Raw genomic sequence first — 15233 nt, 5'->3', positions numbered from 1 at the left:
GGGGGGGGGGGGGAGGGTGGCATGCATGTGTGTATCCTTCCTCTACCTGATTTAATGCAAGTCAGATCATCCCAGGATTAAACCTGAAGTCTGTTTTTGGCCTATGATGTTTTAGCAACAGCTCTACCAGACAAAAAGACTCCAGGGACACTAGGTAGAAGCAGGGGAAGGATGTAGAGTAATGGCTCTATCCTAAGAAGTCTTGACAGGCATGTCAAGTTGCACCTGCATCTTCTTTCATGTAAAATTTAGATTAGAAGTGTGTCCAGCAGCCCTGACCAGGACTCGGACTGCACTAGAATGGGCCTTGCACAATCACAGAATATATCCACATTGCAAAATGAAAACCAGTCCTGGTAACAACTACAGCCAAGACCCAGTGGCTCAGGTTTCAGCACAACCAGAGCATAAGCTCTTTGGACACCCTGACATTCTTCCCTTCTACTACAGCCCAGGGTAGAGGTACACTTGCCCCTGCTATAATCACCCCTTTGTCTTGGTGAGTGGACATACGCTCAGGGAACACTTATAATTTAAGGAACGTACAGACTTTCCAGTTACTTGAGAGGTGGTTAGCTCTGTTAGTCTAAAGTCAGGCAGAAAAGGCAAGGCAGGATGATACGTCAAAGACTAATTAGTTCAGAGGCATGAACTTTCATAGGCAACAATCATAGCATCCAATAAAGTAGGTCCTTGCCTGCAAAAAGTTCATGCCTCTGAACCAGTTAGTCTCCAAGGTATCACCCTGCCTTACCTACTTCCAGTTACTAGGGACATTCCAGCCCTGAATGAGCCTGATTTCCTGCCACTCTAGATGTGCAGTGCAGCATAGCAAATGCTAATCCATTTCTGCCAATGTCTGCACTGGTATCAGTTAACACAATGGATTCAGAGGCTACTTAGTGCCAAAGACGCAATTTTGAAGGCTCAGAAAAGTCTCGGTAGATAGTATCTCCATCCTGATGAAAGCAGGAAGTACTGAACAAAAATATTGGAAAGCCTGATCTCATATGAATTAAGGTTCCAGCAAGGCTGTAGCTGGACATGGCTGGGCTTGGTCCTGTCATGCTGTTAGAGGCAGGGTTACATTAGATCCCACTAAAACAAAACACCTAGACCCTGAGGGACACTAGTTGGTAAGGACATCCTCAAAACAAGGGCAGAGGGGGGACTCTCCTTTGTCAGGACTGGTCCCTCAGTAATGGGGGTTTACAGCATTTACAATTATCTCTCTATTTTTTAAGATGGGTATGGCCCTACTTTGCTGTCCCCTTGCTCATCCTTTTGGAGGACTGGGTTTCTGGCTGGGACATTGGTCTTTATGACCAAGATTAGAGGCTACAAAAAAGGTGAAAGAACTGCACCTTATAAAACAGCCTGAAAATCCAAAAACACTCCTCATCCCACAACTAGGTCCTGCTTCAGCAGACTGACAATGAGTATTTTCAGGTATTTATAAGATAGCAGAACGCATACATAGCCCCAGGGAATATATGATACAGCACTGAGCAAGGAGTAAGCTAGCCAACAAATCTAGCCCCTGTCCAAAAGGCACACATGGCTACAGTACAGAACAAAGCCGTAGTGTGCCATCCCCACAACTGGAATGGAGATGGCAGAGGGGTCAGAAGTTTTATGAATAGGAAAGACAAGGGAAGGGATTCACTCATTGGGTCCTCGAGGCAGGGATTATATTTTACCCATAGAGAAAAGGCCAGACACATAGTAAGAACTACCCTAATGCAAATGAGAAAAACCAAAAATTAAAAACATCTTTAACAGTAATCAGAGCACCATGCAGTTTCAACACACGTGAATTTTACCTCCATAGGGTCAAATATTACATCGGGAGCTGTAATCCGATTAAGTTTTGCAGCTTTACGGAGGATCATTTCTGCCTCTTGAAATCTTCCTTGGGAGATTAGCCACCGGGGGGATTCTGGGATGACCCTGCAATAAGTTTCAGAATAAGTATGTATGCCTTTCCAAGAGACCACTGTTGCAAGAGACAGGCATGCACATGGCCACAAGCACCAGCAATTTAACATGCTGGATCTTGGAGAGATTAAAATTGCAGAGTGATGAAAAGCATATTAGCGTACTGTAAAGAAACACACTAAAATGTTTCCATTGCTTTCAAAAGGCATGAAGGGGTGTGCACCATTTACAAAGTACAGAAAGGAAATATTTTATCTAAAGAAATTAAGGCAGCATGAAACTGCACACGCTGTATTCCGTTGAAGGATGGTATTAGTCAGACAATACATACAAAAATTAACAACTGGAGAAGCTATTATTGGATGAGACGCAGGGAATTTACTAACTATTCATCTTCACAAGAGAAAGACTGGGGTAGGTAGCTGCCCAGTATTTAAGAAGAGAAGTAGCACCACCTCATGGATTGCTTAGAAAACAACAGCACTCAGTTAACTTGTGAAGGAAAACAGAGATCACAGAGATGCCCAAGTGCTGCTTATTGTAAATAAAAAGGCACAGCCCTCACCTCCCACAAACCAGTGCCTTCCAGCTGTGCCCTGATCAAACACTGACTCTCAGTGTAGCCCACAGACTTCAATGGGAACAACATTCAGTCATTCCCTTCTTCCTGAAATGCTAAGGGACTCAAACCACTGTTTCAAAAAACAAGGGATGGGTTTGTGTAGGAAGGAGCTTTACAGCCTGCCCCAATCAGCCCCGAGCATGGCGTGGTGCAGAGGAAGGCAGTCAGGGCCAGAGGCTGTTGTGCTGTTTCTAGCAGACCTCAAACTAAGAGCATTTGTTCTTTCCTCTTTCACTCAAGAGAAGCAATGACAGCACGGACCTGAGAAAAATATTCCCCTTATTTGTGGAACAAATGTTTATTCAAAGTGAATTTTAAACGCATTTAATTTGTCTTCCCCTTGCACACTGCACTTTACCCAGCTTGCCCAATTTCACTGTTGGGTTCTCACAAACTAGTGTAAAGCTACACTGTTCAAGCTATGAACACTAGAGAGGAGGATGATCATTTATTCTATAAGACCTGTTTGCTTTCATCTTTTTCTTGGATTGAATATAAGTATTCTTAGCAATACTTGGGGGTAAATTCTGATGCGACAGTGTCCTGTTAACGGCAGCTGCACATGGCGATTTAATGGATACCATACAGAGATATACAACATTTACTTCGGTACACTTTGTTCATGGGCAAGTAAAGTTGCTGAAAAACAAAATTTCAAAAAAACCTGATAAGCAGGTTAATCACGAAGGTACAAGGGAAATAGCACACATATCAACCCAAGTCGAAATCCTGCTAGCATTTCCAAGCAGCCCTGTAAATCAGCGCAGACCTTTCTGCCAGCAGGTGGCAAGAACCATTGAGCTTCAACATATTAAATAATAAAAAACAGGGGGCATCTCATACTCTTCCAGAACATCAAGTCCAGCAAAACCCAAACCTTTGAAACCCAGGACAGAGTTAAGGATGCTGGGACACGTGCCTTAACTTCGTCCCCAAAACTTGCAATACACCAAAGCCAGTGGTCTGACAGCACTCCAGCAGCGTCCAGTCTGACCATGTAGCCGTGCTGATCGGTGCAGTGATTAGCGGAGGCAGGAGAGCAGAGCTGAGCTCCTGATATGAGCTGATCTCATCTGTGGGCCAGCCCCATGGTGGAGGAGGGAATCTCTGCATGATCAGAGAAAAGAAATCCTTGTGCACCAAGAGAGATCCAAGGTGCTCCTTTGGCAGCTCTATTGTGCAGCCTGCATCAGCAGGGATGGGGGAGAGGAAGCCAGGGGTCTTCTTGTCATGGGGACTGTCAGCAAATAGGTGGGAGGCAAGAATATCCTGTGCATTTAATGGGGGATGGGAGAAAGTCTAGCAGTAGATAACACTATCTACCTAATGAGGAAGGGCTCGTGAAGGGCAGTGAAGAGGATGTAAAATTCAGCAATAACATTTCTCTTTCTGGTGTGAGCTCCACAGTTTATCTGGAGAGCAGATGTGGGTGGCTCCCACTTCAGTACCCTATAAAAGGGAGAGGGTGGCTATAAACACACCATCAAATTGAGGCAGGTGTCACAGATCCGGGCAGAGGATTCTCTGGCTCCCCTGACAGCAGGTGGGGCCATAGGGTGGCCATTGGTTGTCCTCTGTCCTCTACTGATACGAAACTGGATGCCTATGTACTCTATTTTTTTCTTGAAAGACATAAAAGGCATCGGGTTTTGTATCAATAGAGGACAGAGTAGCCCAAAACTGTAAGGTCCTCTATGATGGCCACCCTAGGTGGGGGAGGCTGTGTGGAGGCCGTGTCCATTATGAAAGAGGGGGCTCCCTGTGAGGACAGCTGCAGCTGAGGAGCTGTCTGTGACTGAGAGGGGTTTCACAGGCATTTTTATGAGGCCTGGATGATAGTCTGAACATAGGGTAAGGATTTTGTCAGCTTTGATTTCAAAGTATTTGATCCCTTGTTCTTTTGTTCTTCTTTTAATTTTTCTGTCACTTTACTGAAGAGCTCTTGGTAAATTGTGATTTCTCAGCAAATCGATAACCCGGGCACACCCATTTCACAGACAAGAAGACTGACAAGCTCACAGAAAGCCAGTGGGCATCTCTGGGAGCACCTGGATACCTAGGGTTTTGTCACAGCAGGTTACCAGGGAGCAAGGCTTACTGCAAAACAGCTGACTAGTTCACCTGCACTTACCCTGAAGTAAAGGACTGGATGCCATATTGCACTATTATGCATTGGAATGGGGTGTGAATTTGCTAGTGACGACTTGGGAGTAAATCAAAGCTTCCACCTCTGTCCCCAAACCTTGGCAGTTTTATTATACACTGACTGCATCAAGAATGTGAGAGGTGTGTATGTGCATGCCTCTGTGGTCTTCTCCACATCTGCTCCACTATCCCACATAATGTACTCCCCAACCCTGCTCGCCTTCCCAGTTCAGTAAGCCAGTTTAGAAAACAGTACCTTGGAAAATGTCACTTCCTGCTGTCTGCTGCCTTCTGCTGCTATGCTTGGGTATTGACAGGCAGCAGCTTGCCTGGCTCATCTACACCAGCTGCGTGCTGACCCAGGCCTCTCACACCTGCTATACCCCTGTCTGCTGCACCCAGCTTTCCCCAGCCATGCCCTTGGCCCACCTTGCTACCCTGTTCCTGACCCTCACCTTCAGCTCTTGCCAGCTGCCCCCGGTAGTACAGTACCTTAACTTGTTTCTTGGTTTCAGAGGTTTAAATCTGGGTTACCTTCATGCCCTCCAGATCATGTCTCATATGGTAGAAGAGGAGAGGCCCAGATCATGCTAGTGGGGGCGCTCCCCCAGATATGTGGAGGCAGGAAGAGGGTCTCAAACACCTCAGAAGAGAAAGACCCTCCACAGACCAGGGCTCCTACTTGGGGGACAGGAAAATGGGCTTAGACTCCCAAAGAAGGGAAGGACTCTGCCCCAGATCCTAGCTCTCGAGGAGAAGCAGAAAGAAGCATCAGATACCCCCAGAGAGACCAGGCCCCCCCCCAGGTCCTGTATTTCTATCTAGGTCTTTGCTCTTTAATGAATATCAGGTTCTATATATCACTTCCTCATGGGGTGTAATCAAGATCAGAGGCATAGCTTGATTACTTGGCTTTACGTAAAAAAAATGCCAATAAAATGTCACCTTGAAAATGCTCTCGTCCAAGTTCTCTCTCAAAACCCCCAGATTTATATAATCTCAAATTTGCCCAACTAACCCACTCCGCACCGCCAAACCCAAGCAACTGTGTATATTTTAGAACTTTTGGAGAAGCGTTAACCCATTGAAGAAAGGAGCTTTCAGGGGACTATACAGCAGCCCATTCCTGTGAGCACATTGCGTAGAGCATGCCCAAGAGATGAATACAGTTTGGAGCAACAGATCTCAAAGGTGACTCCATCCTCAGTCAGTGCTCAAGAGACTGTGATACACATCACGTATGTCTGGTCTTGATTCTTTACCCTAGTCACTGCAGGCTTGGAGCTTGTTTCCAACAGGCCAGTTTTCAGCTTCCCCCATGAACAACCAGGGTTTCACCAGCTACTCACTCACATAAGGGAAGGCTGAGGGGTTCAGGCACCTACACAGGGTGGGGGTTTCTTCATGTAGGAACATTCACAAGGGTCATCCTCCCACCAAAACAGTTGGAGTCAAACCATCACTGGCCACCTTGAGCTACTCAGTTGTGATGGAAACTGTGAACCTCCCCAGCTTGTGCTCATGCAGGGCAATCTGTCCAGTTGATGCTAGGGACAATCCTGAAGAGCCCCATGCCTTGCTAGCTATTTTTTCTAATTTTATTTCCCAAGCACTAGAAGTAATACATGTCAAGCACCTGGGACCATTTTGGGAATAAGGAGGTCCACAATTTAATCCCCAAGCAGATCTGCATAATCAAGTGCTTGCAGAATCTGAGAAACTTTACAAGAGCTTTTGGGGACCAGCAGAGGCAGATTAAGACTTACTGGGGCACTGGGCAAACAGAAAACTGGAGGCTTCCCACACCCCACTATTAACATGAATGAATCACGGCAAGGCAAGGCATGGGGGTGCCCTGGGTGGCTGGTGGGGAGGAAAGGGCCCTGCAGCTGTGGCTGGGCCAGGGGCTCACCGATGTCATGGTGCTTGGTGGCCTGGGAGCAGTTGTCATGGAGCACGTAGCTCTCCACCTGAAGTTCTGCAGACCTGCAGATGTTAGCACTCTAGCAGGTCAACCCGAGCCCGATCTCGGATATGTCGGGCCTGCTGGGCATGGCAGGAGCCGCTGGCTCCCCGCCCAGTCCTGCCCCAGGCTGGCCCTGAGAGCCACATCTGCCCATCTGCCCGCGGAGCCTTGCCAGTGCTGCAGACAGTGCATGGCTGGGAGCAGCCAACACAAGGTGAGGGGGCTGCCCCCACAGAACTGCTACCCCAGCTACAGAATCACCAGATAGGAGTGTGCGCTGGGCAGCTCCACCAGGCCCCCAACCATGCACCCGCGCTGCAACCAGCTCTTCCCATAGTGCTGCCCACAGCTCAGGGCAGGACCCCTGCCAGTCCCCATGCACGTCAGCTCCGCCTCAGCCTGGTGTTTGGTGTCCTCCAGTGCTGCGGTGCCTCCAGGAAGGCAGCCATTCATAGCTTGTTCCCGGCACACACAGTTAGCCTCCCCTGGGAATTTTTCCCAGGGGGCTCCTGACTGGCAGGGGCTCCTGGGCCCAGGCCCCACATATTAATATGCCTGGGTAGAGGGCTGTGGCTGAGGAACTCCTTGCTCAAATAAGCACAAGCTTGGAACGCTCTCCTTACTTGGCACCTGCAGGGTACAGGCTAAGTTTTGGGGCACTGAAAGCAAGCATGTAGGTTTTAGAGTGTTTCATAGAATCATAGAAGTCAGGTTGGAAGGGACCTTATAGATCTTCAAGTCCGACCCTCTGCCTGGGCAGGAGAAAAAACTGGGCTCATAGTTTCATAGTTTCCAGGGTCGGAAGGGACCTGAGCAGATCATCTAGTCCGACCCCCTGCCATGGCAGGAAGAGCACTGGGGTCAAATGACCCCAATAAGGTGGTCATCCAACCTCCTCTTAAAAACCCCCAGGGTGGGAGCCTGCACCACCTCACTTGGAAGCTGGTTCCAGACCCTAGCCGCCCTGACCGTGAAGTAGCGCCTCCTGATGTCCAACTTAAACCTTCCCTCCGCCAGCTTGTGACCATTGTTCCTGGTCACTCCTTGCGGCGCTCGGGGGAACAGGGACTCCCCCAGCGCCTGCTGATCCCCCCTAACCAGTTTATAACAGGCCACAAGATCCCCCCTCAGCCTTCTCTTTTGAAGGCTGAACAGGTTCAGGTCCCGCAACCTTTCCTCATAGGACCTACCCTGCTGTCCCTTGATCATACGAGTGGCCCTCCTCTGGACCCTCTCCATGCTGTCCACATCCCTCTTAAAGTGCGGCGCCCAGAACTGGACGCAGTACTCCAGCTGCGGCCTGACCAGTGCCGCATAGAGGGGGAGGATCACCTCCTTGGACCTGCTCGAGATGCATCTGTGGATGCACGACAAGGTGCAGTTGGCCTTCCTAGCCGCCTCCCCACATTGCCGACTCATGTTCATCTTGGAGTCAATAATGACTCCCAGATCCTTTTCCACCTCCGTGCTGACAAGAGGGGAGTTCCCCAGCCTGTATGTATGGTGCCGATTGTTCCTCCCCTGGCTCAAATGATCCCAGCTAGGTAGGCATCAAGCCTCCTCTTAAAAACCCCCAGGGTAGGAGCCACCACCACTTCCCTTGGAAGCTGGTTCCAGATCCTAGCAGCCCTAACTGTGAAGTAGTTCTTAAGGATGTCTAATCTAATGTTTAGTGGAGGGCAACACCTTTAAAACCTTAACTGTAGCAGAGCTGCTGCACAGTTGTAATGTGTGCAGACTTCTCGTCAACAGGCTTGATTTGGCTCCTGATTTTGTACCAGTTGCAAATATATTTTTATAACTCGTTGGCATCCAAATATCTGATCTGTGGGTTCAAATTATGTTATTATAATACTGAATATAAAACAGTATTTCATAACTCATCATTATTGACAAGTAGTCCATGATGACTTTGGTCATTGGTTAGGGTTGCCGTTTCTACAGCTTAGCAGTTCATGAAACAGCTTCAAATTTAAGTTATGCTTATGCCATCCAGCTTTACAGCAGTAATGCTCCAGTGCTGCAACTTAGCTTTCAGAAGCGTTACATTTAAAGTGGGACTTCAGGTGTTGTTATCATTATGTCACTCAGTGCCATGGACATAATAGCACTTTGCAGAATGACCCATAAAATACATGTGGGCAGAGGGAAAAAAGAATTAAATCCCCTCACAGCTGCTCTTTTCCCATTATTGAATAGGAAAAGGGAGATAAGTTTACTGTCCATCCCCCTCTGACTTTCAAATACAGCAGAGATCAGTTAACCTAAATGGTGCTGATTGATGGGGTTTAGGATTCTGTGTTGGTGCTACAGTGCCATCTGCCTGGTTGCACATGAGTTTACTGACCTGTTGCTTTATGTAAAACAGCGCTACCAGTGGGCTGGATTCTGATCCCAGTTACACTGGTATAAAAGATATTTATACTGGCATAATTGAAAAGTGACTCTGCCTACGTCACTCACTGAGAGGAAGAACTGAACAGAAACAAGATCCAATGGAACAGATTAAACCTGGCTATTTCTATTATCTATGCTTTTAACCTAACTGCTGGACAAGAGGACACACACATGCATGCACGCAGTTTCAAGTAATAACTTGTTTCTAAGGGCCACCATTGTGCCAAGATCCAACACTGTGGTCATGTAGCACCTTGCATCTGAATCCTGGCAGCCACAGCTGAGACTTTTCAAAGCCTCACACCTTTGAAGGTAGATGCACTCACCACCACAGAGGAATGCAGAGCAGCCCAGGTAAAGTAAGAGCCAGAAGCAGTGTCCGCCAGTCTCTGATGAAGTAAGCAAACAGCGGCAGCAACATGTAGCCAAATGCATAAAATATGCAAACACCTAACGTGCAGTATATTATGCGAACTGATTTGCCAAGAATTTCCGTGCCTGTTCAAAACAAGGGAGTGCAAATTAGCATTACAATAAAAACAAACAAAACAAAAGCAGTCAAATATGATAATGCTACATAAGAACCAGAACTACCCTTTAGCAAAACTACTCCTGACATGCTACAATGGATCATTATATTAGACATTTTCCCCCCCGTTTTAAAGAAATAATCACTAGATCTCTCTCACATCACCAGTTCTTCCTCATGGGAAGTACTGGTATGAATAAAGACAGCAAAATGGGGAGTTTAAGCTCTTCTAAGCCAGCAAGCAAATTATTTCTGATTCTGAACTCCTAGAATTCTTCATCCAACACCAAATTAAAAACTCCTTAAAAAGCCTATTTTTCTAGGCTCTGCCTGGTGAATCTTGCATAAAACAAAGTGTTTTTAAGTTAACCTTTGACAGCTCCACAAGGGTGTTCTGGCCAAAATACAAAAAACAAACAACCAACCCCCCAACAACCAGCCACATAGAAATATTTCTTCAGACCAATGTTGAGCCTATTTCACTTCCAATCAAATACCACTTACTCTTTGCTATAACAGAATGGATGAAATGACAGAGGTGATATGACAGTTTAATTTTTACAACAGGTTATTCTCAAGTCATCCTTCAAATTTGTAATTGTTATAAACAAACATGTATTTAGATCTAAAGGACAGCATCTAAAACTTTGAATTACTGGTTCTGTGCCTCTACCTGCATATTAAGGAACATGTACCACAAGCTCTCCAATTACAGGATGCTTTTGCCTCAGATAAATATCAGTTCCGATTTTCTTCGTTTGCTTATTTTAATTTGGCAAACAAAGAAGTTTACTAGTACTATCTTGCTATTTTACCAAAAGGACATTTTGAAACAGACTGGAAATTACCCATAAGGCTATATTATTATTAAAAGTGCTACTTGGGAATAAAATTGCCATTGCTAGCTGGGGATGGGAGGAAGAGGACATTGCCACAGAACACAGGTTATGTATAACACATTTTCGTACCAAGCACAAAAGCCGCCACATAGTTAGAGATCTGTCCCATGCCGACGAGGACAAAGAGCACTGAAAACATCTCCCAGTTGATGGAGAAGACTTGCAGAAAGCTGAAGCCAGTTTGCACCCCCATGGTCACAAACAGAACATTCTTCCTGCCAAATCTTCAAAGAACAAAGACAAAAAAAAATGTAAGAGGGTTATAAAATAAACCTTTGTGAAAGAAATCTGTGCATCTACATGAACAAGGGAGCAACTCAGACAGCAGCAGAAAAGCATACATACACTAAGAAATACACTAAGAATCTCACTGGGCAAAATTAGAATATCTTAAGGGCTGTAATAAAAGGCTTCTTTGGAGCTGTGGTGGGAGGTTATCTCTTCATTGTTGGACTGAACATGGACATGTGTAGCCATCTAGAAAAGGAGTTAGCTGCAATGCATCTGATTAGGTACTGGTGTTTCAAAAAAGCTGTTCCCTTTCTCCTCCAAGTCAATATCAAATCCATATTCCACTGAGACATTAAACATTAGGTGGAGAGGTGGAGTCTTTTAGAGAAGCAGCAAGCCTCAGGAACATACTAGTTATGGTTATTAAGGAGCTATTTCTGCAATTCTAACTCAGCTATACCAAGTGACACCTTGATCTGTTAATAGCTCAAGTGATTTCCAATGGGACTGTGTTCCTTACCAACATAAGGGTTGAGTGAGTTTGAGACTAAGTTCTGGTACTTATGATTGGAACAGAAGTTTTAGCCTCAATGCTTTGGCAGGTTCAGTTTATATTTGTATTTTGGCCTGGTTATCTAAATATCATAGCTTGCCTTGCCTTCCCAGTTTGGTGGCTGAAACCCTGCTGATCACATATATAATTCCACTTCATAATTAAGCTCGGTCAACACACAGCAATTGTACAAGGAGGGCCAGATATGGCAGTAAGGGGTACGGTATAAATTTTAGTTTAGCATAAGAAACAATGATGCACAAATGAAGCAGCATAAGGTTTTAGCTCACCTATTCGCTCTGATCTGCTGCTTCCTCACTTAATCTTACCCCTTATAGTTTCATAGTTTCTAGGGTCAGAAGGGACCTGAGTAGATCATCTAGTCCGACCCCCTGCCATGGCAGGAAAGAGTACTGGGGTCAAATGACCCCAGCAAGGCGTACATCTAGCCTCCTCTTAAAGACCCCCAGGGTAGGAGCCAGCACCACTTCGCTTAGAAGTTGGTTCCAGATCCTAGCCGCCCTGACCGTGAAGTAGCGCCTCCTCAGATGAGAAGTGCTCAACTCTTGGCCCATGAGATGCATCTGGCCCCTGGAGCTGTGTCATCTGGTCCATGGGGCTCCCCACAAGTCCATGGAGAGCCCCCTGGGCTGTGGCCCTGCATGCTAGATCAGGCACAAAGGGTGGCATAGGGCCATGTGGGGGAGATGTGAAGGCCTACCAAGGCCACGAAGGCCCAATCCTGCTGTGGTCTGCCCTGCAGACTGGCCCTGCACCTTTCATGTGACCCACAGGGCCAAAATATTGAGCAGCACTGCCTTAGAGCATATTGAACAGCACTGCCTGCTATGAGCCCAGAAAGGCAGACTGCAACATATCTGTGCTACTATTTCAGAGGCAGACTTCTAGATGGTGTTACAGTACAAGACATACCATAGTGGAGAACTCCATGGGAGTAAAAAGTTGCCTAAACAATCTCCCATGGGATAGCGTGGTGTTCTAGTTATTGAGCTAGCTTCCATACGTACATACTACTGTATTAATATCAGCAGAAGATATGCTATATGTATTAGCAGAATTACCCTTGCCAACACCATCCTGCAGGGTTCTGTGGATGGATGATGAAGAGGAAGACCTAGGATGGGCTGGACCAGCAACATCAAAGACCGGACAGGATTAAAACTGACCGATTGTTACAGGGATTGCAAAAGACCAGGATGAATGGAGGAAAGTTATTGCTCTACCGAAAGTGCCCAAATGGTTTGTGTGGCCTCAGGATTGACTGACTGACGTATTAGCAGGGGTTATATTCAGCAGTGTTCCTTTATGTTATCACTAAAGTACAAACACTGCCGAGTCTTCCTTCACCAGTGTCAGATTCGAAGGGTACGTTTATACAGCAAAATGGTGGTGTGACTAGATTGCACGTTAGCCTATGAATGATAGCTTAATTCACATAGCACAGGTAACAAGGCAACACAGATTTTCACACAGGTTTCCCACAGAGTTTGTATTCTGGTTGCCAGCATGTATTGAAATCTGTGCTACCCCATTTTCACTAGTATGGTGCAAAAAGCAATATCAGTACTGATACAGCCCTGCAACAGAAGTCTGTCCTTGACAGAAGAATAAGAGGGCTGGATCCCAGAGATGAGACCTCATTAGTATCTCATTAAAACTGACAGAGGCATTGCCCAAGTAAGAACTTCAGGATTTGGCCTATAAAGCTGTAAACCTATACAAGTTTTGTTGTTAAATCATCAAACAGAACCCCCCTGCCCCACATTATTCAATGGGAACCGAGTGGCTGCCACATGCTGGGATGCATGTTAGACCTCATCCAGCTTGCAAAGCACAATTTAAAACAAAATTTAGCTATTTGAAATTCAAGAGTGCTACTATTTTTTTCAGCTTTGTGCAGACAAACAGAACAACCCATGGTACTGGTATCAGCTGGGTCAGAAAACACAGCAACAACCATCTGTGTTACGGAGACTGATAAGAAACATTGATGCTTTCCAGACTCCACGAACACAAAATGTTGGACTTAGACCTTGAATTTGACATGAGGTACAAGAGAAGCTATAAACATTTGTACAAGGGGAGCTTTTGACTTGGCCTAGGGAAAAGCAAACATGAGTAGGGCAAGTACCAAGAATAAAGTATAGTTCAAAGAAAATCAGATAGTACACCAGGATCTGATTTTCAAGAACAGCCTGTAAAACTGTGTCTTTTCATGGATGAATGAGTTGAGAACTGACCTCCTCCTGGAAAAAAAAGGCCCCCGTAATAGCATTTTGCCTTGATTTTAGGTGCTGCATGCTGCACCAAAGCTTTGTCTACAGAATAGATGACCCAACAGCAAACATAACAGCACTCCGACCTCGCTAGTGTTTTCTTATAGGCTACCAATACTAGCACTGAAAAAGGTCACAGAAATATGAGGATCAGTTTAGCCAAAGAGCATAACTTTTTACCACAGTATGAAAAGATTACACTGGTTGAATTCACTTTAAGAATTGTTTGAAAAATAGTAATCAGATCAAGAACCAGTATATACTTTACTTGTCTGAGAGCTGTCCTGATACAAAAGATCCGATTAGCACGCCCACAAAAAACAAGGAGGTAGTTAAAGGAGCTTTCCAGTCATCGTCACACACCAGATTCCACTGCAAAAGAAGAGGGCAAGACTTAGCATTAAAGCATTATTGACAAAACACCAAAGATTTTTTCCATTCTAAATTAACCCAAAGCAATCCAAATGTTTGGGCAGCAAATGATTACAGTGTATGTTCTGAAAGAAATAAACCCTTCTCAGAAGAGGAGAACAGTCAACCTGTTTGGGGGAAAAGAGGCAAATGGCAGGACCTGATTCCCGCATCTCCATCTGCAGCCGAGTCTGAATTCCACATTATTTGGAGAAAGTGAGACACCCACAATATGCAAGCCGCGTGTCACATGCAATCTTCCTCCAAAGCTTATGCTTTTGAACAGATATAAAGTAAATTGCATAATAACCTTTCCTCATGGTTTGTATCAACTCCCCTAAAGGCAATGGAAACACCCAATTAAAGTAAATGAGTGTAATTGTGCTAATTCTGACAGCAGTTAGATCATGCCCTAACTTACTGCACACACAAGAGGAGGATAATGTAATAAACCTTCCATTAGAGCTCTGGACAAGATGCAGACAAACGTAATGCAAATATGACATATGTTACTGCAGTCTCCCTCCAAGCTCTATAAAATGAAGACTTGTGGGCAGAAAAAAGGTATATACACATGAGCTAAAGGTTAAAAAATATGTTCTACAAACCCCATCAAGGAATTTGATTTTTTGAGTCCCTTTGTAGAAATGCAAATTCGCATACTTACTTAAATAAACTTCAGGCTTTTTTTTTTTTTTTAAATTGGAGAAAAATAGGAGAAGGCAAAAAGATGTTCAGTAAATTAAGTAAAGGTCTGCAATAGCTTTCAGCTGCTCACGTAACTCAGGGGAGTTAGTACAGACATTCCTGAAACAATACAGCATCAAGCACTTGAAATCTATATTTAAAGAAGAGTAGTTGCCAAGCCAAAAGATCGGTTTCATTTGTTTTACCTGAATATTTTTCACAATGAACATTTGGTTTTCAAACTATACAAAACAAAGACCATAGGGAAGTCAAGTCTTGTGCACATCCCTGTTATGTTAACAGCACAGGAACAGTTACAAAATCCACCCCTTCCGAAGGGGGGGCGTTGATCGTTAATTGGCTTTAACAAGGGACCACTGAGTTCAGGAGGAGGGGAGCTTTGACAAGGAGGCCTCACAGGAGACTGCGCATGAGACTGGAAGCCAGAAGGCCTCATGCTCTACTTCTGGCCATACAACTGAGTATGGCCAAAATTTACTCATCCAAATGGTCCCCCCCACAACTTTGACTTAAATCCTAAAGTGCAGAACCTGATCC

The 15233-nt window shown here is 45.3% G+C and overlaps 1 protein-coding gene across 1 annotated transcript in view; it reads right to left on the bottom strand.

The window, feature by feature from the left end:
• LOC109289778 (solute carrier family 22 member 5-like) overlaps positions 1-15233 on the bottom strand; it is a 46467-nt gene that overhangs the window by 12136 nt on the left and 19098 nt on the right. The window contains exons 3-6 of the mRNA XM_019505979.1: positions 13846-13949; positions 10566-10720; positions 9395-9566; positions 1824-1950 (exon numbers count right to left, since the gene is read on the bottom strand). Of these exons, the coding sequence (XP_019361524.1) occupies positions 1824-1950; positions 9395-9566; positions 10566-10720; positions 13846-13949 (558 nt within the window). The remainder of the gene's footprint in view (positions 1-1823; positions 1951-9394; positions 9567-10565; positions 10721-13845; positions 13950-15233) is intronic.

This window comes from Gavialis gangeticus, unplaced genomic scaffold (assembly GCF_001723915.1).
Source record: "Gavialis gangeticus isolate Ggan-Ray unplaced genomic scaffold, GavGan_comp1, whole genome shotgun sequence".
NCBI classification, from domain to species: Eukaryota; Metazoa; Chordata; order Crocodylia; family Gavialidae; genus Gavialis; species Gavialis gangeticus.
This window is presented reverse-complemented; position numbering and strand designations above follow the sequence as displayed.